This window comes from Natator depressus, chromosome 4 (assembly GCF_965152275.1).
Source record: "Natator depressus isolate rNatDep1 chromosome 4, rNatDep2.hap1, whole genome shotgun sequence".
NCBI lineage: Eukaryota > Metazoa > Chordata > Testudines > Cheloniidae > Natator > Natator depressus.
The window spans coordinates 25,201,464-25,229,115 of NC_134237.1; the positions used below are offsets into that span (position 1 = coordinate 25,201,464).

At 41.1% G+C, this 27,652-nt stretch overlaps 1 protein-coding gene across 3 annotated transcripts in view; it reads right to left on the reverse strand.

Moving 5' to 3' along the window:
• UNC5C (unc-5 netrin receptor C) overlaps positions 1-27,652 on the reverse strand; it is a 342,715-nt gene that overhangs the window by 73,781 nt on the left and 241,282 nt on the right. For all 3 annotated transcript variants that reach the window (XM_074950645.1, XM_074950643.1, XM_074950644.1), the window contains exons 4-5: positions 16,955-17,058; positions 463-643 (exon numbers count right to left, since the gene is read on the reverse strand). In XM_074950645.1, coding sequence (XP_074806746.1) covers positions 463-643; positions 16,955-17,058 — 285 coding nt within the window. The remainder of the gene's footprint in view (positions 1-462; positions 644-16,954; positions 17,059-27,652) is intronic.

Sequence of the window (27,652 nt, forward strand, 5' to 3'; positions counted from 1 at the left end):
TGAAATCTCCTTCCTTAGATATTTTTAAGATCAGGCTTGACAAAGCCCTGGCTGGGATGATTTAGTTGGGGATTGGTCCTGCTTTGAGCAGGGGGTTGGACTAGATGACCTCCTGAGGTCCCTTCCAACCCTGATATTCTATGATTCTAAGAGCAATAACTTCACAGGAGGCAGACCTAGCTTTCAGCTTAGGCTATTTTATGGGGGCAGAGGGGAACGTGGATGTAGAGTAAGGCAATGAGGAGACAGGGCCATCACACTTCATCTGGATAAGGGCCACATTGGCAGCCTGGCCATGCTAATTAAGATAGTGCATTACAATTGGGAACTTGTAGTTTCCACAGACCTCACTTCTGAATCTGCACCAAAGATGGTGGCAGCTGCATCACAGAACTACACAGACCACTTCTGCCCTAGAGGCTGCACTTTGATCAATGTGCAGAAGGACAGTGCCTCGCTTACCATAGACAATTACAGTGGCAGTAGTGCTTTTCCTCTTGGCGACGATGTTTTTGGCGACACAGGTGTAATTAGCTGTGTCAGAAAGACGTGCCTGCTTGATGATCAGGTTGTGATCGATGGTGATGTAAAAATTCCGATCTTCAACGGGATCAATCACCTCTTCATTTTTCAACCACTCCACCTAAAAGTTTACCAGGGACACAGTAAGGTTATCAGTCATCACCATGCCAATCCGCAGAGGCTTTAACCTCTAGATGTGTGCAATATTCGATTACTTTGCTCCTGCCAGAAACTGCTGTAAACCAAAGTACACTGCGAAGGACTCATCTGCTGAATGTTGCCTATTCTGCCAATATCAGATTGCACTGAAATGAGAAGGTAGCCATCATGGAGTACAGCGTTCATTTCTTCCCCCATCTCACAGCTTCTTCTGCCATCAAAATGTTCAATGCTTTTTTTTCCAAAGGCTGCCCCTGTTGTATATAACCAAATAGTTAATGTAGAATTTCAATATCTGATGGACAGTGTGAGGGACATAGATGTTGACTTTTCTTTAAAACCTTGTCTAAAATTGGGGATGTAAGGGAAAAAATCTCCCACTGGTGCACTAGCGAGCACCCTAATGTATTTATTTGTTTAGCTAAACCCTTTTCTCTGTCTTATCTGTTTAGATTGTAAGCTTTTGGGGGCAGGGATAGTCTTGTCTGTGCCTGAAGAGTGTCTAGCACAATGGGGCTTGGAGCTCAGTTGTGGTTCATGGGTGAAACTGTAATAAGAACATAAGAACGGCCATACTGAGTCACACCAAAGGTCCATCCAGCCCAGTATCCGGTCTACTGACAGTGGCCAATGCCAGGTTCATCCCCCAGAGGGAACGAACCTAACAGGTAATGATCTAGTGATCTCTCTCCTGCCATCTATCTCCACCCTCTGACAAACAGAGGCTAGGGACACCATTCCTTACCCATCCTGGCTAATAGCCATTAATGAACTTAACCTTCATGAATTTATCCAGTTCTCTTTTAAACCCCGTTATAGTCCTAGCCTTCACAACCTCCTCAGGCAAGGAGTTCCACAAGTTGACTGTGCACTGAGTGAAGAAGAACTTCCTTTTATTTGTTTTAAAACTGCTACCCATTAATTTCATTTGGTGGCCCCTAGTTCTTATATTATGGGAACAAGTAAATAACTTTTCCTTATTCACTTTCTCCACACCACTCATTATTTTATATACCTCTATCATATCCCCCCTTAGTCTCCTCTTTTCCAAGCTGAAAAAAATAAAAATAATGATAATCAAACACCCCAAATGTGAGGAAATTTATCTATTTTCTCTTTATAGTGATCAGAAGAGGGTCAGTTACCAGGGGACTGAGGAATACTGAAGAATAGAAAATTGCTTATTTTTCTCCTTCTTTATGTAAAGTATATTTTCAAAAAATATTTCTGTGTTAACAACATATGATTTCATTGGTTACACAGAAAAATATTTGTAAATGTGATTTTTATCCAGACAACATTCCTTTTACTGCTAAAGAAACACCCCATTATCCTACAGCTGACGGCTGTGAGCCACTCTAGCATAAACTGGCTGAACATTCAGTGGCTTGTTTTCATTTGAACTAAGAGTGCTTTAGAGGAAGGGACGGGGGCCCTGGATGGATCAAAGCAGTGCCTTCACATCACTAGATCATTTCAGCTTGTGCCCAGGATTTAATTAAAGGAAGAAAAACAAAAACAAAAATCAACCTACTGGAACTAAAAGGTGCTAACTGCCAAGACAGGCCTGATTTGTACTGACAGACCACTACTTTTCCAAAGATATTTGAACAACTGCCCAACCATCAACAAGACTGGAAACCAACAAAGAGCCCTCCTCCATACGATAGCCATACAGACCACTGTGACCAGTGGTGTGAGTTACTAGGGCCCCTCCTAGTTTTAGGCACATGGGGCTCAATTCATTCCTGCGTAGAGCTGGTCAAATACCGCAAAACAGAGTGTTTGTGCATACGTTTGAATTCTGATTGGCTGTTCAGCTTGACCACCTTCATTCACTTTTCTATTCAATGGGTGCAAATATCTGCACAAGAAGGTTTTTGGCTTCACTAATGTTAGAGGCATCTTTGGGTTTTTTGTGCGAATACTCAGATACAGCTGAACGTGCCTCTTCAGATGCAAACAACCATATATGCTGTTCATCAATTGTTATTCTTGATATTAGAAAGCTTTAGCCATCTAGTCATAGACAAAGGCAATACCATGTGATTTATGTGGCCAATCACCACAAACAGCATCTGGTGAAAATGGACCAGTCACCAACAAGCTATAAGCTATTTTCATTCATTTAAACTGTCTAACAGTCACTAGTAGCAAATATACGTGTGTAAATATCGACATTCGTTTGCAAATCTTTTGCAAACAGAAGAGAGGGATAAATTCTAGGTTCAATCTGTGGAACCAAGACTGGAGCAAAGTCTGAATGGAGTGAGCTCACCGATACAAAAACCAGGGGATAACACAAATGACAAAGTGGGAGGGTGTATTAGAGTGACCAGATGTCCCGATTTTATAGGGACAGTCCTGATTTTTGGGGTTTTTTCTTATATAGGCTCCTAATACCCTCCACCCCCATCCCGATTTTTCACACTTGCTGTCTGGTCACCCTAGGGTGTACGGCGAGTGGGTCCAACAGGAAACCTGATTAAGCTAATCTCCAAGGTGCCTCTGCCAGCAGGCCTCTTCTGCAGCCCCAGGCAGAATTTAAAGCTGGTTGAACCCTTTGGGGAGGACAGGAGTATCCACCCTCTTTTCAGGTTATGAACCCAGTAGTGCAGAGGGATGGTAAAACCTTTGGAATGGGATATAAAAAAACCTACATAAATTTCGATTTAGTCGGAAAATATGCGTAGAGTCTAACATATACTAAAACTCTCACTATTCAGTGTGTGTGTGATGGGAGGGGCAGGCCAACCTGCCTTCCCATGGATATTCCACACCATCAAATAGGAGAGCAAAGAAAGTTGGGAGAAACTTAACGGAGAGCTGCTGTCGTTCTTATGCTCCTGTGCAAATATGCCACTGCCCCTGCAGGCCCCTGACTAAGGCCTCTAACTATGAATAATTTGATTGTATCTACCTGAAATGACAGAGAGAGAGAGAGAGACAGTGCACTCCTCCTCAACCTCCAGATTTCTTGGTGAAAAGTTGCTTTAAGTATATTGTTATTTCTATAAACACTTCCAGCAAATAGGTTCAGATCGCAACTCACTTTAGAGCTGCATGTCTTCCACTGCCTTGTTTTATTCTGGTTGAATAAAAATAAAGTGATTAAATATGTACGTGGGTGTGTCCACACACTCAGATAATATATGTCATTGTTTAGTATTTAGAGTATTTATATATTTTATTATTCAAAAAATGTAATTTAATTAATAAAGCTCACCTGATCTCTTCCCATTTAGCAATTTTTCGTTTTTCCATATATAAGACACACTTCTTCCGCCAGTCAGACCATGTCATATTGTCATTCACTGACTTCTTCTTGCCTCCACATAAAGTTCAAAACTTCCAAGGCTCTCTAACTGCTCTCTCTCTTACAACTCCATCTTCACTTTTGCCACATCTTCTCTCCTTTTTACATTCCTCACCTGTCCTCTAACTGCATCCGATGAAGTGAGCTGTAGCTCAAGAAAGCTTATGCTTAAATAAATTTGTTAGTCTCTAAGGTGCCACAAGTCCTCCTTTTCTTTTTGCGGATGCAGACTAACACGGCTGCTACTCTGAAACCTGCTCTCTTTTCTGTTTTTCCACTTTCCCATTTAAACCTACTTTTACACCAACCTATACTCTTGAAACAGCCTCACACTCCCTCTTTCAAAAGCCTTCTTCAAAGCTAGTTCTTTTGCAAATCTTCCGTGCTTATCTCTGCACCAACAATGGAACCTTGACTGTTTGGCAAGGAATCCAGACCATTCTTCACTATCTAATTTGTACTTTGTAACAAAATCGTCTGGGTTAGAGTTGGTTGAAAATTTTCTGTCTAAATCTTCTTTTCAATGAAAAGTGAAAACTGAGTGGAACTTTTCCCTATTGGTTGTAATTTTTCATTTTCAGTGAAATGTATTGAATTTTTTTCAGTGGGGGAATAAAACACTATCACTTTTTAAATCTCCTATCCTTTTTTTTCCTTTTTCTGAGTGTCTGTGTAAAAAATGAGAGTTATTTCCCCCCCACCAAACCTAAATAAAAATGTTGTATGTATAAATAAATAAAATCAATGGTCATGGAAAATTTCAAACAAAATGAAATTTTTTCATTGCTTTTAAACAATGTTATGAAATATACTTAGTTTTTTCAGCCTGTTCCAGTCTGAATATTACATCATAAGCTGTTTGGGGCTGAGACCAAAATCACTGGATCCTCTTATACAGTGCCCTTTAATTAAATAATTGTAATTTCACTATCAATAGGGAAGTTAAATGGACCACAAGTCTTCAAGATGGAAAATGGATATAGCAATGGCCTTAGAAGTGTGTGTGTGTGTGTGTGTATATATTCTATTTTGCTTGAAACTTTCCCTTAAGTTATTATAATTGTCCTAGTCCCATGTATTACACAGTACAAGCAGGGATATTGTAATGTCATCGGAGTAAGTATGAAGAATCTTAGCTCCCCGACTGCAATGGTGCAGAGTAACAGACTTTGGGTAGGTTCTTTCAATCAAAAGATGCATCAGCTCCATAGAGCCCCTTCTCAATCTACCTCAAGGCAATATTTTAGAAAACAGCACACTGTTTTGTAAGCAACAGTTTTATTAACAAGAGCTAGTGATACCCAACCCAACTGCAAGGCTGTTAGTCTGAATGTGCTCGATTGCCTTCTCTTCATGTGTTTCCAAAGGAAGACCCAGTAATGCAAACAAAGACCCTATCCTGCAGTGGGCTTGATTTAAAGTGCCAATCTTCCAGAGCATTTAAAAAAATCTGGTGGTGAAAAAAGTGCTGGAGAAATGGGAAAGAGAGAGAGAGAGAGAGCGCGCGCGTGCGCACAACAGTTTGGAAACCATTCTGTCACAACAGCATTCACGTTTTATTTTCCATCGAAGATCTAAGCTTTTCTCAATAATCTGCATTTCCTTGGCAAGAAGCCTAAAATTGTCCCCCCCCCCCCCCCCGTTTCTTCCTTGGTGTTCAGCCAAATTGAGTCCTTACAGGAATCAAGTATAATCAAGACGGACAGCTTCCCATTCAGTCAGTGGCAATGTTTGTTCCCTGCATCACCCACAGGTCAAGGCTGCATGCATCTAGATTGAGAAACAAGCCCAAAGCTCACTTCTCCGCACTCCTCCTTTTAGACATCAGCTTACCCTCTGTATCCCACACAGACAAGTGTGGTCTTTCTGCTTTTTTAAAATGTATTTCTGTGATACCAATACAGGACTGCAAAGCTGAGATTCTACAAAATGCTACCTATGTTAAAAAAATGAATCACTTATTGCTCCTCTTTCTGTGGTCTGCATACTGAGGACCTGCTTGTGCTCTGACTGAAGTCAATGGCAAAATTCCCATTGATTTCCGTGGGAACAGGACTGGGCCAAAATGATGGCCTAGATTCATTACAAAATAGTTTTGGTTTTCATGTACAGATGAATTTGCCTGGTCATGAAAGCATCCCTCCCCCAATACCAAAAGTGTGATTAATTACATAAATAAACGTAGGGGAGTCTTACAGCTGCTCGCAAAACTGTACATATCTTTATTCAGTCTCGACTTCTGATGAGACAATTCTGATTCGACTAAATCAGAGCAGTCAGAGACAAATCCCCTTTCGTTGCTGCAAAACATAAGATCATATGAGACTAGGACTGCTATACCAGAACAAACCAAAGGTCTTTCTGTCTGGTTCTGTACACAGCCTCTGGCTCTTCCCCAAATCCCTCAAAGGAAAAAACCCTCTTCACATAATGCCCCAGCAAAATTTACTCCATGTATAACACGTAATGTGCAAAGCAGAAAGGATTTCTTAGTCTCTGTTACGCTCAGTCAAAGTCTGAAAAATATAGTTTACCAAAAGCCTCAGCTGTCATGTCCCTGCTGCAGCATCACTGCTGATTAACTTGTGCGTGTCTAAACACAGTGTCCTTTCTAATCTTCGTGCCTTATTCATTATGGGAAGCTACAATCCACTATTTGTGACATCAACATTACATCAATGGGCATGAAGTATCATGTCACCAACACCAGATTATCATCATCACTGAAGGAAATGATCAGAGGATGGCTGGTTAGACAGGAGGTATACGTTATGTTTACACACACATTTTAGTAATCAGCAACAAGTAATGTGAAAGCCAAAAAGCACATGATTCCAATAATAATAAGCACATCTTGTGTTTTCTTGTTCAACACCATGTACAAATGTTAACTAATTAAAAACTTCTTATAACATTTAAATAAGGTTTTGGTTACCACACAGTTTTACTTACTAATGGCCTAATGTTTCCAGAGTTGCTAAGCAGCTGCCACTGACTCCTAGCTTTGTTCAGCACCTCTGAAAATCAGGTGTGTGTGCGTGTGTGTCATCATCAGTGGTAAACAGACTTTATGAGAACGCAGCTTATGTTCTCTTGTAAGCAGTAATTGAGCAACTGCCAAATATGCAAGGTAAGAGAATAGAGCAGAGTTGAGACAATATAATTTATAGGTGACAGCAATTATTCATACTGTTATTATACAGGTTTTATCGATTATTTGATTTGTAAATCATATCATCCCATCCATCTTTCCTCAAGGCGTTAGGTTGTTAACCTAATACATGCAGAAAGTCATCCAAATTTCTCTAATTTTATTCTCGTGAACCAGATTTCTAAAGTGAGTATTTGTTTTGCAACTCTGCTGATGAAGTACATTTACTGGCAGAAGTCACAAGGACGCTAAATAGGTTTCTGTCTTAAAAATTCAGTAAATTAGAGAATGTCTCTAGCACTATTAATAATAAACATTTGAGTATTTTTATATATAAATAAAATTAGGCCACTAGTAACTAAATATGTGTGTGAACCAAAACCTCATATAAAAATAACAAACATATGTGTGCAAGTATCACTGAAATCAATCAATCAATCAATCAGTGAAATAAGTTTGACTTAAAGTTTCTGTCATCAAACCAGAAATCCTTCAATTTGGGACATAACCATCATGAACACTAGAAGTTTTCCCATGTGGAGAGAATATCAATGGAAAATGTCAGTGATATAACACTCAATATTCTTCCACATTAGCCTTTCCTTACAAAGGAAAGGAAACTGTGAAATCCACGACAATTCACTCTGAGTTTGTAAGCTCCTTGGGGCAAATACTGTCATTTACTGTATGTTTGTACAGTGCGTAGTACAACAAGAACCTGGCCTGTTTGAGGCCTCTAGGTGCTAAAGTAAGATAAAATGTTAGATAATAATAAGAAATGCTGAAAGAAGTGCTGTGGTACAAAGAACACGTAAAGGTCTCCTGATTTTGACTATGACTCCTTATGTTCTTTGGATTTAATTTTCAGACCAGTGAGCACCATGACTGTCACCAACTCTATTTTATCTGTGTGCACTGTGTTGCTTCCAAACCTGTCATGACACCGTGCTGTCACAGTGACTGGCTGAGGAAACACACAATCCGAAGCAATGCACCTTGCAGCTTATTCTTTCTCATTCTACTCCCTGGTGAGAGACAGATGTGTTGTCTCTAATTATTCACTGATTGGTATCGGGAGATACATTAACATAATTGGCACATTTGTTCTAATTAACAGAGGGAATCTGCCACATGCCACCCAACATGATATGCGAGACCATCAGCAAAAAAACCCCACAATAATCACGATGGCTATATCTCGGTGCTCGAATCAGGATGTTTTGAGCAGCGGACTAAAATAATGCAACACACATGGAAATGAGAGCATATGAAGTAACGCAAGATTTCAGTGCAGACTACAAGAGGAGAGAGTACATTAATCAAACGTGATTATATAAATGGGAAAAGCTATTACAGGAGCCAATTACTGATACAAACTCAGCCATGCCAAGCTACTAGCATGATCGAGAAGCTGAAACCCCTTGGCAAGCTCTTCTGACTGGTTTAGAAACTGCTGGAGGTGGAAGCTTCACGACAGAAGATAAGAGATGGAAAAGGCACATACGGTCATCTAGACTAGATCCTCTGCCCTTGCCAATGCAGGATTGTTCCTCACAATTCTCTCTCTTGTGATTGTGGCAGCTGAAACAGCATTTTATTTTATTTTTTAAGTCTGCACTGGGTCAGATCCTGTCAGGTGCTCAGCCCCCCACAAACGTCACTGAAGACATTAGCCCCAATCTTGATGTCATTAATTTAGTTCTTACTTAAGCAAAACTCATTGATTTCCAGGAACAAAATTCAAGGACTGAAAGATTTGGCCTCTTGACTTCAACGAGAGATTTACTTGACTAAAAACAGAGTCAGACCCAGAGGATTTGGCATCACTGGATTGCTGGCTGCTCAGCACCTAACAGGAACTACCGAACATTTTCCAACCTACTGCCTGAACCGTGCAATTTCTTGCTAGTATCTGGGCTCCCTTATTATGCAGTCATAGAGACAGAATAAAATGATATTGCTCTCCTGAACAGTATCTCTACTGAACTTGCATTTCTTCCAACACTCATATTTTAATCACAGCTCTACGCACCCTTACCAGAACCTTTGGTCTGGGAAAGTAGGGTATGCATGAGTTACTACAACAGTCAGACCATAGAGAGACTTAGCTTGTACCATAAAGACATTAATCACAAGTGTAGGTCTGCTGATTAAAACAAAAATATATATATACACTGGTGAAATAAACTACCAGTTTGTACCGAGCATGAGACATCCAAGTGAGAAACTCAGACCCTCAGAGATTTCTGAGGAGTCACTGAGCTAACAAGTATTCTAGTTATCTTGAGAGTTCAATGCCTCTTTGAAGACTACTGATATTTAATGTTTGGATTTGGTTTCAAATGCATGCTTTCATCCTACCAACTGCCCACTAAATAGGATGCTGTTCTTTGTGTGCTAGTGACAGGAAATGGATTTCTACACTTTTTTTTTAAAGGTGGTCTCCAAAGAGGCTGAAATTACAACTATGAGCGACTGCAAAACACATACCGGGAATAAGACAGCAAGCACAAACCACAGTGACATTTTATTCAGTTGTCGTTATTTCTGCTTCTATTGCCAATAAGGGGGATTTGTTTTCCTGCTGTGGAAACACTTCCTTAATTGCACATATGTCCAGCTCACTGCTTGAGTACTAAAATCTATATAGAGTGTGCTGTCGAAGCGATATAAATTCTAGCTGTTTTTGAGAATGTTACAACTTTGCTTTAAGTACTACATGGAGGTGAACGTTTATTAAAAAAAGCCTCACAGCTGAAGATGGACTAGATGGCTCAGGTAATGGGATATGGAAAACTTCACTGTTAGGTTTATGGATACAGTAGAACCTCAGAGTTACGAACACCTCGGGAATGGAGGTTGTTCATAACTCTGAAACGTTCGTAACTGAACAAAACGGTATGGTTCTTCTTTCAAAAGTTTACAACTGAACATTGACTTAATGCAGCTTTGAAACTTTAATAAGCAGAAGAAAATTGCCGGAACACCCGATCGAAAAGGGACCGGGTCGAATAGGGACCCTGGCAGCTCCGGTCAGCTGTGCTGACCGAGCTGCTAAAATTCCAGTTGGCCCCAGCGAGGCTAAGGCAGGTTCCCTGCCTGGCTCCATGTGGTTCCTGGAAGTGGCGGCATGTCCCTCCAGCTCCTAGGTGGAGTGGCAGACAGTGGGCTCCGTGCACTGCCCCCACCCGTAGGCACCACCCTGAGCGCCGGCTCCACAGCTCCCATTGGCCTGGAACTGTGGCCAATGGGAGCTGCAGGGGCAATGCCTGCAGGGAGGGGCAGCACACATAGCCCCCGGCCAACCCTCTGCCGAGGAGCTGGAGGATATGCTGCCACTTCCCGGGAGCTGCATGGACTTCCTTTGTCCCCATGAAATGCCGGCGCCGCCTGAGGTCAGCACTGCCTGGAGCCCACACCTCCTCCCACATCCCAATCTCTGTCCCAGCCCTAAGCCCCCTCGTGCACTCTGAACCCCTTGGCCCCAGCGTGGAGCCCCCTCCTGCACTCCAAACCCCTCATCCCCGGCCCCACCCCAGAGCCCGCACCCCCAGCCGGAGCCCTCACCCCCTTCTGCACCCCAACCCTCTACCGCAGCCCAGAGCCCCCTCCTGCACCCTAAACCCCGCATCCCCAGCCAGCCCTAGAGCCTGCACCCCCAGCTGGAGCCCTCACCCCATCCTGCACCCCAACCCTTTGCCCCAGCCCAGAGCCCCCTCCTGCATCCCAAATCCCTGGCCCCACCCCAGAGCCTGCACCCCCAGCCGGAGCCCTCACCCTGTCCCACACTCCAACCCTCCCATCCCGAAAATGAGCAAGTGAGCGAGGGGGGGAGAGTGAGCGACGGAGGGAGGGGAGCTGGCAAGAAAGGAGGAGGAGCCATTTTACCACAGATTGCCAGCAAGGAAACAGTTTGGGAACTTTGATGTTAGAACATGAAGTACTAGCACTCACACCACTCAGTTTGAGCACTACACCTGGAGAACATACTTCCCCAGGAAGGAATCATGTAAAATACTGTGGCTAGATAACTTTGTGAATGCTACTGAAAGTTCCAGTTGTACAAGCTACATTAATGGTAGTCAACTCATATACTTCAGAGGCTAAAAGAACTATATCCTGCAGGGATCAGGGTTCTGGTCATTGTGCCAAAAGCATGAAGTGATGGACTAATCTTCTGGGGGAGCAGGGTAATCGGTCTCTAGGGTATGGGACCGGTGCATTTGGAAATATTGCTAATAGCTGTTGTGTTTACATTCCCCTACGTTATAAATCTTCTAAAAATATACATAAAAACCTGCTATTATTAACTGGAGGCCATGAAGGAAAGTGGTGCCAGGCAGCTGTACTTTGATTCCCAGAGCCATCCTGGGCAGCACAGGGCAGGGTAATGAGACAGAAATGCCTGGCGGCATGCACCTCACTGCTTCTTTTAAAAAAGATGCACATCACAGTATTCACAGAGGGTACGTCTACACTGTAGCTGTGAGCCTCCCAACCTGGGTAGACAGACTTGTGCTGGGGGGACTGGGGCTAGCACACTAAAAATAGCAGGGTTGACATTCCGGCTTGGGCTCTCAAGCCTAGAGCACACTAGCTCAATCCCCACCAGTACGAACCTATCTTGGCAGGCTTGCTCGCAGCTGCATGTAGACATGCCCAGAGAGATGAGAGGCCTGGCTGTTTCTCCAGACCAACAGACCAGGCCTATTGTGGCTGTGAAGCATTCACTGGATTATAACACTTTTTAAAGCTAGGGACAAATTCTTCCCACGCTTACACCAATGCGTCCCCACAGGCTGCCAGTGGATTTGCACTGGTGTAAACGAGGGAGGACTTTAGCCTCTGGAGTGAATTCTTGCCCTGCTACTGCACAGCGGGCAAGGAAAGAGGCTGTCTATGCCCTTATCACCTATTTGCACAACTGAAAGTAGGAGCTTGGGAATTTGCCAGTAGTCTGTGTTGGCATTTGGTAAGTAAAGGAAAAGGGAGAGATGTGCCTCCTTACATGCCACAGATCAACTTGGCCCCTTTCAGCCTCTCTCTTATTGATACCTGACCCACAGGTAATTCCATCATGTATCACAAGGGACGACAAATGACAATGCCATTTCCCAGGTGATCCACATCCATGGCCATCAACTCTCTGTTCTCCTCCCTACAAGCTCACTTTACTGCAGGGAATATAAAACACTGCTTGGATGACAATGAGCTTGCATGGAAATGCATACACATGAAGTTCTAATTAAGGAATAACTGCAGCAAAACATAAGCCCTCTCATGAAACAAAGCAAACAGCAGTCATATTAATAATCAATTGGATGGAGCAGCCACCTGATGCTGCCTATTTGGAGAAGTCCCTAGTTGCCACCAGCTTTTTGCTCAGGCAAAACCAGCTGAATAAAGTCTACGCCACACTCATTTTGACTGGGCAAAACAACTCCTCCATTTGCCACTTGACTCCTTGATGGTTTTTTCTCTCCCCTTCCTAATTAAACATGCAAAGATAGATATATATAATGCCAGTTTTTAAGCTCAGCTGGGTCACCAAGTTTGTATGCTGTGTCCAATTATAATTAGAAAAGCAATTATCTCCTTGTTGAAGGTGCAGCAAATCACACATTTCAATGCAAAACTTCATTTAGCTGCTTATGGCATATTAACTAATCTTACATCTCATTGATGTTTTGATCTATAACCTATTGCAAGGAGCTAATTTGATGGGGCTGCATGTCTCTGACTCTATTTCTCACTCACAATATGATACTGAACATAAATTAAATATATATGATATGATATGATAAAGAACAAATTAAATGAGCAAAGGGATTAATTGCTAATAATTCTGCTGCGTTACCTTGGGAGAATCCCACTATGTGCCCCTATCAAGAATGTGCTCCTTTCTTGGCTTTTCAGAGATGCCAAAAAGAGTCCACATGCCAAGAAGAGGCAGAAATAATGCTGAGGCTTCAGATGGAATCCATAGGATTGGAACTGTTTGATCTTCAGAAGTGCTACACGCCTGCAGATCTCATTGATTTTGTCTGGAGTTCAGGGTTCTTAGCATCTCTGAAAATCAGGCCCCTAATGCCTAGTGATGGTCAAATGCAAATCTCAAAAAGTCTTATTTGTTTAAATAAGCATCCAACAGTTCAGACGCTCTTTATCTGATCATCTTTTATCTCAGTATAATCCAGTGTCTCAACTGAGGAAAGGCGCAATATAATGTGGCACAAATACAGAGCAATGGATTTTGCAGCTTCTTTTCTCATTCCTCTCCCAGATGATTTCAATAGAATTACACCAGGAATTAATTTGCCCCTTTAGTTATGTGCAAAAATATCATAAGAATCTCGCTTATGGTATTTTAGCATTTCCACTGCTTGTCTGGGGCACAGACAGGAAATAGCCAACTCTTACCCAGACATTGCAGAACTCTAGAAAGGTTTGGTGTGAGTTTGGTTCTAAAATTTGATGTGCTCCATGTGGACTCGTTTCCCATCCTTACCGAAGCCCTCATGCACACAATTAAGGATTGCTTTGGAGGCACTGCAATGCTTTGGAAACCTAGAAAGAGCCAGAGCTGTTGCTTTTTTGTGTTATTTTTGCTATTTCGCTGCTCATTTTCCCTACTGTGTCAGTTCTCCTTCTGCACCCTGCCAGAGTGCAGCTGGCACTACTGCTGTTCTTAGTTGGTGGTCAGGGTATACAGCCACAGAGAAGTTGATTCGATTTCCATAGTGACTGAACAAATCATCAGTTGCCTTTCCTGGTCCCCAGTGAGCAAGCAGGATGAATTTTGGTTTGACCTCAGACCTTCAAAGCATTGTGTTGCAACACACACCCTTGTATTTGGATCTTGGGCTTTTTAAGTGTCTACAGTTTCAATCTACTCTAATGCACATGATGCCTTAGTGGAGCTGAAGCACTGGTAAGTGCTACTTTAAAAGCTTTGCTCCCTCATCTCTGCCTTAGATTTTCTTCCTCCCTGGGGGAAGGGGCGAGGGGCTGGCATAAAAACTGTGACATGGCTCAACCTACTAAAAACAAAAGGATCTGTCCTGCCATTGATCCATAGGGGCTTGATGTGGTTAACTGCCATTTACCATGCTTGGAATTACATGTCTAAATCCTCTTTGCATTGACAGGGATATATTCTCTATCCTCCTAACAGTGGGTTGTTTCCCGCACTTCATAATACAAGTTAAAACAAAGAGAAAAAAACAAAAGTAAAACAATTCAGTGACAGGGTTATACAGTAATATCACTGTGAATTATGTTACCTGCAACACAGGACTTTTTTTAAACTATTCACCATTTCAAAAACTGGAAAAATGCAAGAAAATGTGGGTCGCCAATTGCTCTGTATTGGACAGCATGGTAATCTGTCTCTAGGTCACAGAAGCAGTCCCTGTAATGAGGAATAATTTGAGGTACTCTTGTCTGCCTCATCGAATCTGGAAACATTGCTAATAGCTGTTGTGTTTACATTACCCAGACAGACTTGGGATGTCAGGAATCAAAACATTCTTTCTATAATGTGAGAGAGCCTAACAGCTGATTGCCTGCCTTCCTGGAGTCCCTTCTTTCTCGGTTAACTATATCATCATATCAGAAAGTTCTCCGAACAAATAAATGAAGTCTTAAACAAAGAACACATTCATCTCTAAATTAAAATAATCATGTAATCCTTCAACCCACCAAGTTACCTTTCATCTTCCCATTTTTTAAAATTTATCATACCCGCTGCAGCAAGTGCCAGTAATAAAGTGTCACATTAAGGTATTCCTATTCATTAGTGTTCAGGCCTTTGTTCTTTTAATAGCGCTGGAAAGAGTCTACAAAGAAGCTGCATTAGGCTGCTCTCCAATCTGGGTGTCTGATCTCCCTCCTGACTTCAAAAGTGAGAAGTGGCGGGGGGGAGGAGGGGGAAGAAACATTAAGAATAGTTCTTTTGAATGTCAGACAGGGTATGACTCCTGAGCCTGCCAAGTGTGAATTGGTGTCTGCCCCGACCATGGTACAAATAAGTTCCACAGCCAGTTATCTTGCAGCCATGAATCTTTACTACCTAACAAAGTGAACTGTCAGAGAGTAGGAAAAAGAGCAATTATTATATGGTCAGCTCACGGAGAATCTTTTCAGAGATCAGTTTCTTGGGATATGCTGCACTAAGAAGTGTACACAGGAACCAGGGCATATTAGCCTTTAAAGCAGTTCAGTGGAAGGAGGATACATTTAATCTGACTTAAGAAAAAGACAATTAAAAAGGCTAATGCTTCTTCCATAATGTCTGTGACAGATACAAGTGCCCCCTTTCTACTCATCATGCTAACTCATGCTGTTTGTCTCTCCTGCACATAATCAGGCTTTCTGGGTTTTTTGATAGAAGAGATGAACTAGCTGTTAAGTCGCTGAGAGGTGCAGAGCGTACATACTACACACATACTAACTGCCACTCAGGAGGAAGCTCAGCTCCCAGTGAAGGTAATGCAGTGCCCACTATCCAAGAGCGTCTGCAATATGACATGCCCTGTTATAAATACACTTGTCAAGGCACAACAGTCGGTTGGTAGGATGCTAAGAAGCAACAAAAGTTGATAAGTTCTTGAGGAAAGTCAACTGATTAATATCATGTCTGTCAGAGAGCTGGCTTGCCAGACTCAATCACTTTTTTGAGCTTTTCAGGATCTTAAAGAGGAAAGAAAACAACCTACTGAAAAGTGTGTGTGTGTGTAATCTACTATGTTAATCATTCCTTCTGTTTGTGGGCATTTTTTTGCAATTCTGATTAGATCCAAGATCAAGTTTGATAGGGATGTAACACGTTAAGCATGATCTCCTGAGAAATCAGTCATCAACAGTGAATGACAACCACTTTGCTACTTAACCATGACAGCCTAACTTCTCCTAATGCAAATTGGCATCAGTTTCTTCTGAGCATAGTAGAGAAAAAATGAGGAGAATTCTGATGAGGGAATTACCATCATTAACAATATTTTTTTCTACTAATCAGCAGAGTTGAATTTAGAATTTCAGAGGTCCCCCTGTGATTCTGAAACCCCCCCTCCTGTGAGGAATGAGGTCAAAGCCTTGTTCCACCAGCACCACCACCATGCTGAGGTGAGCTCCTTTTCACGGAGGAGCCAATCACTGCCTGCGTGCACAGTTTTTGCTAAATAGTGCAGGGTTACTCCTGCCAGTAAGAAAACAGAGTACCCTTGCCTGTGTTTTTCATTGCTGTTCGATGGAAAAGATAAGCCATGTTAGAAGACAGATTATTTTCCTTCACACCACACTGTTTCAGCTTTGGGAAGTCCCTTATCAGATCATGGCAGGGGCCCTCGTACTGTGCTATGCAGTCTGTGTGTGAGTGTGTGCACACAAATGTGTGAGGAAAATTAAATACTGCAAATTAAAAATAAAATGTTTTAGTAAGACATGAAAGCCAGTTGCCTCAAGGACAGCAATTACTTTCACTTTAAAAAAAGACAAGAAAAAAACAACAGGGTTGCATTCATAAATCCCACCAGGTATTTGTCCTACTGATGCGTTCTGATTTCATGAAAGAGAACAAAAAATAAAACTGAACTGCCTACGGCTCTGCCCAGTGGGGCATTCTAATTGACTCCAAAGTCATTAATCAGTTCCCAATCAATCTATTCTACCAGCAGCAGGCAGTTAGGTCTCCATTACCATCCATTCATCATGCCATACCCTAATTCACTGCACCATTAGCCACATATTAGGCCTCAGTTAGGACAACTAAGTGGCAATTGCTAGCGCAGGAAGCTGCTGTCACTCACCTCAGCTACTGGGATGCCTTCAGGTGGACGGCATTGGAGAAGGACTTCCTGTTCCAAAGACACTTCTTTCCCCAGGGGCTCCTGTTCAAAAGTCTTCCGGAGATCTAGTAAAAACCAAAAGCAGGTTGTGAAGTCATTAATTCTTGCAAAGATTTACAGATGATTGTAATCATGCAGAATGCATGTTAGGGTCTTTCCAAGCAGACAGGAAGACACAATCACTGTCCTGAAGAGACCCTCATCTAAAAAGACTGGAAAATATTTTCACTTCATTTTATCATGTTGGAGAACTTACATGGGAAAAGATTTCTTAGCAATTTTATTAGTATGTATTATTTTTATTACTGTATGCCTAGAAGTCCCACTCACAGACTACAACCCTATTGTGCTAGGCACTATACAAACAGAACAAAAACAAACAGAGCTTCCTGTGGCATATTCTTGTCAGAGCTGCTGCCGACTTGGTGTGCATCCATGCCACACCCAGTGCAGGGCTGTGACTACAAACCATAGTTTTGGAAAATTAGAAAAGACAGTGTGCAGCACTACTACAGTGTGTTGTTTTTAGGGTTCTCAATAAAACCTTGCTTTCCAGGGGTCTTAAAAGTATAGCAGGAAAGCGTACCCTGAACTAGAAGTTGGTGTGGTCTAGTGGTTGGTGCAAGAAGGCTGGTAGTAAGGACTTACTAATTTTATTTCTGGCTGTGCTGAGGACTAGCTACCTGACCTTGAGAATGTTGACTCATCTCTCTGTTTGCTTCACTTCCTTAGGCCAGGTCTACACTACAGACCTATATCAGTATAAGTATGTGGCTCATGGGTATGAAAAATCCACACACCCCAGTTTCATAGTTATACCAACTTAACCCCCTGTGTAGACAGCGCTATGTCCTCAGGAGAACTTCTCCCATTGAGATAGCTACAACCTCATGGAGCGGTGGATTAACTACGCTGATGGGAGATGCTCTCCCATCGGCATAGGAGCCGCTGTAGCACTGAACGTGAAAACAAGCTTTTAGTTTGCTCAGCATTAAAAGGATATAACACCACCTAGCTCAAAGTGAGGTTTAATCCATTCATGTTGGTAAAGAACATTGAGTCCTTCAGAGTAACGGTGCTTCAGAAGTGCAATGCAGTCTCAGTTTTTCTTTTAGATTTTAAATAAGCAAAAATTAATAACTGTATTTAGTTGAGTAAAATACAAAAATAGAGTTTAATGTTTAATGCATCTATAAAGACACTCCCAAAGGAGATGCATTGCCTCCATACAGCAAATGTATTTAATATATTTTATTCAATATCTTCATAAATGATTTGGATAATGGCAGAGAGAGCACACTTATAAAGTTTGCTGATGATACCAAGCTGGGAGGGATTGCAAATGCTTTGGAGGACAGGATTAGAATTCAAATTGATCTTGATAAACTGGAGAAATAGTCTGAAATAGATTGGATGAAATTCAGTGAGGACACATGATGCAAAGTACCGCACTTAGGAAGGAATAATTAATTGCACAAATACAAAATGGGAAATGACTGCCTAGGAAGGAGTAGTGCAGAAAAGGATTTGGGGGCTATTGTGGATCACAGACTAAATATGAGTCAACAGTGTAATACTGTTGGAAAAGAAGCAAACAAGACATGAGAAGTAATTCTTTCACTCTGCTCAGCACCAATAAGGCCACAGCTGGAGTATTTCAGAGTGGTAGCCATGTTAGTCTGTATCAGCAAAAAAAAAAAACTAGAAGAACTTGTGGCACCTTGAAGGCTAACAAATTTATTTGGGCATAAGCTTTCGTGGGCTAAAACCCACTTCATCGGATGCATGGAGTGGAAAATACAGTAGGAAGATAATCCTGGAGCATTGTGTCCAGTACCGGGCACCACATCGTGGGAAAGATGTGGACAAATTGTAGAAAGTCCAGAGGAAAGCAACAAAATGATTAAAGGTTTAGAAAACATGACCCACAAGGAAAGATTGAAAAAAATGGGTTTGTTTAGTCTGGTGGACAGGAGAAGAAATAATGGGTTTAAATTGCAGGAAGGGAGATTTAGGTTACACATTAGGAAAAACTTCCTAACTGTAAGGATAGTTAAGCACTTGAACAAATTACCTAGGGAGTTTATGGAATCTCCATCACTGAAGGTTTTTAGGAACAGGGTCAAGGTTAGTCTAGATAATACTTAGTCCTGCCTCAGTGCAGGGGACTGGACTAGATAACCTATCAAGGTCCCTTCCAGTTTTACATTTCTGTGAAACTATGACTCTACATCCAACATGTGTATATAAATACATTTTAGGAACTATTACAACAGGTTTTATTGTGCCCTAATATTAAAACTAGGAGATAATAGGAGACTGTAGCTTTAATAACAGTAGCATACTGTCATAAATATCAAATAGTATAGTAATAATAAATCTCAGGTTTTCAGATACCACAATGAGCGCAGTATAACTTGATTAGATAGATAGATATTCCTAGGTCTTCCCTGGCATGTTGTTTTATGTCTTCCCACTTCCCTTCCAAACATTAAATGCAGATCTGAAGTTAACTTAATAACCTTTTAAACAGACATACACAAAATATATATAGAGAGAGATTATATATATTAGATATGTACACACACACACATTTATATACAGGTGTATTGAGCTCATAAAACAAAGCTTTAATACTTACAAATTAAAATACATTACCCATAATGCGCAATAATTACATTTAGTACACAAAGAAGCTTTCTTCTGATTATTATAAACAGGTGGCACAGATAAGTGTGAGCAGTATGTGTTCCCCATCAAAAGTTTCAGTAGAGTTTTCACCAGGTGGGATTAATGCACATAAAGCTCCCCATTACTCACTGAGTTGATATGCTGTAATATTTTGAAAACGCCACTGCATTCCATGGGTCAGTGATCTGCAAACTAAAAAATACTCGAAGTACAGGCCCCTGACATAACAGAGGGTAATGTTCTCAAAGGAGCCATTAGAGACTATCAAGTAAATAATACTCATTTGAAAAAAGTACATAATTGTGTATTTACAAGATAGGGAGCTTTTCTACTCCATTCTGTCAACTTCATCCTCTGTGCTTAGAGCTTTATCCATCCAGAACTATATATGTTCTCCCAATCCATAGAGTCATCAGATAGCTGAAGACAGATACTGGTTGCGCAGTATGTTTAACTATCCAAGCATAAAGTTGGCTGGGGTGAAAAGCAAACAAACAAAAGTTCTAACTGAGGCTTTTTAGAAATGTTGAAGAGATGGAGAGCTCATGTAAGTGACTCTAGCACCCACTGTGTTCAGCTAGATACATCCCACTGGCGTAGGACTGGGGCTGTTTCTGAGCAAGTCAGTTTTTTGATGAAAAAGGGCCTTTAAAAAAAAAACCAACAAAAAACTCTTGTGAAAATATTTTGTCTTCCTTACAATTCTCCATTTGCTATTTTCTCATTCCAATCTTCATTTTCTTGCTGTTTGTGGTTTTAGAGGGTTCTTCCCCGACCCTTGTCAATTTTGATTGTCAGCTTAATCACACGGTGAGATTTTTCAAAACTGAGTATTTTCAAAACCCACATTTTTCAACTTTAAAACATGCTATTTTTGAAAGTTCTAACTGTTTGCAAAATGAGGTGGAAAAAAGGTAAAACACAGTCTCACAAGATTCCAGACTGAAAAATTTGGTCCATTTTGAAAACCAGAAGAATGAAACAATCTTCAGAAAATGTTGCAACTGAAAACAAACAAACAAAAGGTAGACCCACTCTAGTCAGGACTCTTGTCTGTGCAGAAACTCTGAATTGCTACAGCCCCTAGGTCTGCAAGAGTTCCTTTCTGCAGTTCTCAGGGGCTCAGAGAAACTGGTCTGGCACCTCTTCCACCCCTAACCTTAGGATGAGTCATGTGAGGTAAAGGGATGAGGGTACTCTCTTACCACATCCACTTTAGTAATATAGAGTATGTTTACACAGCAAAGGAAATCCCATGGCTGGCCTGTGCCAGCCACTTGGGCTCGCGGTGCTGTTTCATTGCTGTGTAGACTTCTGGGCTTGGGCTGGAGCCCGAGCTCCCGGACCCATAAAATTTCTTCCAAGGCTGATTAGATCAGACAAGGAAGAATCCATTTCTTATGCTAGGATGCTAGGGAATCAGCATGCCTCTTTTGTGTCATTCCCATGAAGCCTGATTGTTGCATTAGCAGACGTATCAGGCTTGGGAGAATCAAAAAGGTGATGGTTCATACAGCTGCACAATTTAAGCACTACATAAATTATTGCTTCCAAAGGTGCAACCTTTATGGCTGCAGGTAGGGCGTCACCTTGGAGCTTCTGTGGAAGTGGTTTTGGTTTGGCTAGAACTCTCAGCCTGTACAACAGATATTTTTCTTCTCCCCCGTCCTGTCCAGGATGTGATGTAAGGGAAAGAAATTCAGGTTTAAGGATTAAAATTCTGGGATGCAACTCTGCGCCCAACCCTACACTCCTTACCAGTGTGCAGTCCCAGTGAAGTCAATGACTATTCTTGTGCCACATATTACAGGCACAGCACAAAACACACACATAGCACACTGGGGCGAGACTTCATTCTGAGACTCCTGAAATACCTAGGGACAAACTGTTGCAATCAGGAAAGAGGGCCTCATTCACAACTGTGTTGAAATCAATGGTTTTCCACTACTGTAAAACTGGACTAATAGAATGGAGGGATCAATCTCTCAATGTAAACCCACATCTGAATTTCTTTGCTTTTTGGAGAGGAAAAATAGACCCATTTTGTGAAGCATCTTTAAATGGCTCAGTTTTAAATTCCAAGTGTAATGCATCCTTAGTCTAAAAACAACTCAAAAATTATATTTTTTATCTCCCCAAGGTAACAGTTTCTGTGTACAAATCATTTTAACTCCTGGCATGATTCTGCTTCCCTTTTTTTTTTTTCTTTTTTAAGCTTTCATCTTTGCAGTCAAAGAATTACCTTTTTTCCATTTTATTTTATTTTATTTTTTTACAAACTGTATTTTATTCCTTCATTGTAGTTCTGGGTTTTACTGTGATGTGTGGGTGGGTAAAACTTTAAGGATATCCTTTATCATTTCTGAGAAAGGCGATAAGAGGCAGGGCAGACGCCTTCAAGGCAGTGCTAATGCAAGGGTGACTGATGAATAAGCATGAAAAACGGACACTTGTCAGCCAGGAATTAGATGTAAACCAGAAATGTACAGAACAATGCAGCATTAATGTCAGGAAAAGATGGATTTCTGCCCTTGGTAGACCTTAAAGACTCCTCACTTCTGTTCTGTGCTCTTTCCAGTAACTAACTAGGATTTTCCCTCTAAAACAAACATACCAACGTCTTCAGAAAATGATCAGGGCTTTTTAAAACATTCTTTTTCACCCAACTTTGATTTAGTGTGAGTTGATGTCATATAAGAGAAGAAGCAGCCTTTTGCAGAGATGCATTAAGGGAGATAAGTTTTTAAGAACATGAAAATTCTTCACTACAAGAGATAGTGTGTGTATATTTATATATATATATATAAATGGTTTTGGTGGTTGTTTTTGTTTTTTTAACCTAATTTAATGGAGACACAAGAAAGAAAAATTTGCATATAAAGTTTGTATTCTGTTGGAGACAAATGTTCTAAAGGATGAAAGGACCAGTGTTGTTTTAATTTCCCTCATCCCCACAAAAGCTCATCAGGTTACCATAAATCACATACTTATGAAAATGAATTACATATTATATTTATTATTCCAACTATGTTTGAGTGATGCCAAGCTGGGTGGACAGCAGTGAAGGTCTTTTTACAATTGACAAAATTCTGAATTCAGCTCTCCTGTCTTCCGTAATTTCGCTTCCATAATTTCGCTTCCATAATTTCTCACAATTTGGGACAAAACTGTGACACCTTTTTCTGAAAACACAGATTAGGGAGTTGAAATCTGGATTTTCAATTTCAAGGGCTAGAGGAGAAAAACAAAACTCAGGACTCTGTTCCATCAGCCACATTTCAGTTACTTCTTCCTGTTCACAGCTGAGTCTATGACCTTTGTGTTTGAGATCAGTTGCACTGGCGGCTAGAGTAATAGAAAGGTTCCATAGCTTCTCTGAATTATTTTTTGATTTTGTCCTTGTGTGGTTCCAGTTTTTTGTTGTTACTTAGATCAAACCAGATTTTCAGTGAGACTGTGACACTAGTGTCATCAGCCTGTAAGCTGGCAACTTCCTCTGAAACTGCTATCAATTGCTTTTATAAATTTCATGCCTCTCTCCGGAGAGCCGCTTGTGTAAAATGCATGCTGTGTTTTGATCAAAGCCATCCTCATGCTCGGTGCAAATTTCAACACAGTCCTTCTAGTTGGATGTAAATGTAGAGACACAGGACCACGGTCTCAGCTGGGCCCAAAGAACAATGGACACAGCTGAAGAGGAGGGAAATAAGAGATCCCTTTGTGCCTCCAACTCAATACTGAGGCCAGTTCTGCACCACCCTAGTCCCCTGTATAAAGACTGCTTTAAATGACACCAGCTGACAGCGGTCCCCAACTTCTAGCAGCTGAGGAGTGCTGCAATGTAGGGATGCCCCAGAAAAACAGCCTTTCCTCAGCCATGCTCCCAACACCTGCAGCCAGTGGAACTGTGGCTAAGAAGCCAAAGGACTCCCCTTTTCCGGGGGAAACATACATGGACTAGATCCTCTGGCTTCATAAAGTTTTGTGAAACAGGTGCACAATTGCTGTAATGGAGCTCAAAATCCAGTCCACAATTTTTCTGAGAGTTCCACAGAATGTCAGTGGTGCTGGAGCATCAATCTTCCTTTTTCAGTCAACCAACCAGGCTGATGGTGGCGTCAGAATAATTTTTGAATGTACAATGTGCTAGGTGCTCCTTTCTAAAGCAGAGTTAGATTGTATGCTGAATACCCATAGCTAAGGAAATTAGGGTGACGGGACTCAAGAAGTTCTCTCCTGTTTCACTCATTTTATTTTTGTTATTTGAGCAAATGGCAAAGATATTCTTGCGATACTTCTTTGCATTCTTCGATGGCATCTTAAGCAACTTGGACACTATTTGAGCTTGAAGAATCTGAAGAGTCAGATTGTCTGCCCTTTCTCAGATTAATTGCTTGTTTTGCACTACTTCCCTCAACTTTAGACATGTTGAGTCAGATAAATTCCTATATAACAATCACCGATTTCATAACTGATCAGCAACTTTTACATTTACTGCACTTAGAATGAGGAAAAGCCATCTAATGAATTCAGCACTGTAAAGACTGAAAAGTAGTGTGAGCTAGCCATTTTTACACAGAACCACATGATCTGATGCCTATCTGTCTTTCAAAAGTATCGAGATTCTTGCTCCCTTAACAGTTCACAACCCCACCTGCTCTCCCTACAGTTCAATGATAGCTGATTCCACTTACTACACCCCTCTCTACAATCACCAATGGGCTCCATCTATTCCCCTTCCCTTCTAAATGCGGGTCGACACTTAAAATGCTGCATTGATGCAGCTGCGCCATGGTAGTGCTTAAGTGTAGACGCTCCTATGCCAATGGGAGACCTTCTGCCGTTGGCGTAGTTAATCTACCTCTACGACAGGTGGTAGCTATGTCGATAGGAGAACACAGGGTGTTAGGTTGTTAAAACTGCATTGCTCAGGGATGTGGATTTTTCACACCCCAAACTACGTAGTTATACCAACGTAAGTTTGTAGTGTAGACCTGCTTAAGCTTCCAGATACATCTAAACCTCTTTATTTTTTCCTAGTAGGCATAATACGTTTTCTCATCACTTCCATTTTAACGTTTTAGAAGGTTCAAAGTTTTCCAATTAAAATTGAAAGCAGAGTCTAATATTTCTAGTATTTTCTTCAACTATATGTTATAATAATTAAAATGTGAATGTGAAGTTAAAATTTTTTCAAAAAAATCCATAAAACCACTAGATTCAGTTTTCCTTGGAAAAAAACATAAAACAAAAACCTTGAATTTTTCACAGTGTTGGCAGGTCTTCTTTTGAAGAGCATAAATGTATCACAGGAAGTGTAGTAGCTAGTGATTTTAGGTGTGCATTTGCAATTAGTTCTGAAGCTAAAGTTATACCATACAGAAACTCATCCGATGAACTGAGCTGTAGCTCACGAAAGCTCATGCTCAAATAAATTGGTTAGTCTCTAAGGTGCCACAAGTACTCCTTTTCTTTTTGTGAATACAGACTAACACGGCTGTTACTCAGAAACTCTAAAGACATTTCTGTAAGCAAAACACCCAAATTCTGCATAAACACTTTTTTTCTGATTCATTAATCTGTATCCAGCAGCAGACTATCGCTATAGAAATATATGCACAAATCTTTAGTTAACTTTTTGATTGCTATATTTCCATCTCCTTCAGCGTTCAAGCAGGTTCTGTTGCAAGACATTGATTTGTATGAGACATGACAACATATGCAGGACATCCCCAACGCTCCCCCGAAGGTATTAACACACACAAATTCAGAGATTTGTTAAATGAAAGTAACACTAACAATTACATTAATTTTAATTCAATGTGTTTTTAACTCAATATTGTGAAACCCTAAGGCTTGCATTTATTATATACCCTAATCATAACTCTTTTTCTAAGTGGATGTGGAGCTTGCCAAGCCAATTCGCAGCAGCCTTCTCAGTGAAGAGCAGAGCCTTCAAACCATCACGAAATCCAGCCAAATGGCAGTCATCATTATGTGTGATATTGTGTGCCTTTGGCCACAGCTGTTTGTGGAATCCTCTTGTTGGCCCCAGATGTGAAGGCTGGCTGTATGTTGAACTTGGCCTATTCAAATTTTTTTTCAGAAGGACCCATGACTGGCATGGCAAATCAAAGCCAGGTACACATATGGTCAGGTCAGTTATAGGAGATTGGTTTCTGATGTCAGCTACAGCCCATTCTTCATGCCATATCAATGTTGTGGAGAAATCTCGGCAGGGCAAATGGGCCTGTAACGGCTGGCGAAAACCACACCCTTGGGTGGTTGAAGAGGTCTGTGAAAGTGGTAGCTTGAGTTTGTCCTGGTATTCTCAACCAATCTGGCAGTAGCATCCTTGTGAGGGATGTGTGCAGCAGTGATGTTACTTAACATACGGAGCCACAGTACTGGTCTGGGTCGAATTGTCCCAGTTACGATGTGCAAAGTTGAGTGTAGCTGTGCGTCAACCAACTTGACATGAGACAAATGGAACCAGATGGAGCACAATATTCTGCTGCAGACTAACAGAGAGCTAAACCAGATGATCAGAGAGTTTGTGTGTTGGCTCCCCATGAAGTGCCGGCCAGTTTGCTTAGAAGGTTGTTACGTATCCTCAACTTAGCTGCAGTTTTCCTCAGATGGTTAAGATAAGGTGAGAGATTTATCTAGGTTTACTCCAAGGTAGACTGGGTGGGATTCGTGTTTCATGTGATGTCCATTGAGAAAGACAGTTAGTTCCTGGTCTGTTTTAAAGATGGAACATATTCAAAACTGTCTTGGTTACACTTGGCTGTAAATGCACTAATTTACCATCAATTGCAGAATCAAAGCCATATGTATCAAAGAGAAAAGTATCCATATTTTGAGATGAGAGAGCTTGAAAGAGATATAGACCTGCTTGAAAAAGTTGCTTGACAAGAATGATTCTAGTGTACTGAAAATGTAAAATGAGCTAATGCATATGATGAGTTCTAAAATGCCTTCTTTCTCTCTGAGACTTGTGATGGAGGAGGTCCATCTTTGGCTCAAGAGTAATCTCAACTCGAGACCATGTGGCCCAGTTCTCTCCACGCAGGATACAAGTAACACCCATTGACTGGGAATTACTCAACCTGTAGGGAAGCAGGAATCAGGTCCCCTCTTTAGTACTGCCCAATGTACACATACCATGTATAACCAATTCCCTTCATTTTTTCATATTTCACACTTCTGTGTGTTCGCGACTTCCTTTTAAATGTCCCGGCCTAGTTGTCCCATTTCCCCCAGATCTTATAACTAATACAGTACTCTCTAATATTTTGGTGGCAATGGAACTGTGTCTTCACTATATTGTCTGGGGTGCTAGAACACTGGGATGTGAAAGTAATGGGAAAACAGGTAATTCAGCAACATAATGTATGGCACAGAACCCCAGAATTAAAAGGTTCACTACCTGAGTGCCAGTAATGAATGTGTGATTATTTTCACATCTGTCTTTCTGTCCAACATAAGTGGAGATAATCCATCACATAAACCAATCCACTTTCCTGAATCACATTAATCTTATCTGTATACAGTATGAGACATGTATATAAGCTACTATTTAAACTCCCTTCATTAAAAAAAAAAAAGCAATTCTGGAAAAAAAGGCTTTTAGGTAAGTCTATAGAAAACTAATATAAAATTAAATACAAGTTTAATAAGCACAATTCCTTATAAAATAGCGATGTCTTAGTGGAAAAGAGCAATGGTTTTTTTTTAAGTTTCCATTTGTTTCCAAGACACTGGAAAGAAGCCAAAAATGAGAAGACATCTAAATTCATTATGCAAAAAGCCTGCTCCGATGAAATTAGGAGGAAAGCTATTTATTTCTCGCAGCAGGTTTTCAGCAACTCAGAAGTCGGACATACAGATACTGGCCTTGAGTGTGATTGTACATTTTCAGGGGCAAATCAAGTGTAACTTCAATGAATCTAGTGGAGTCACACC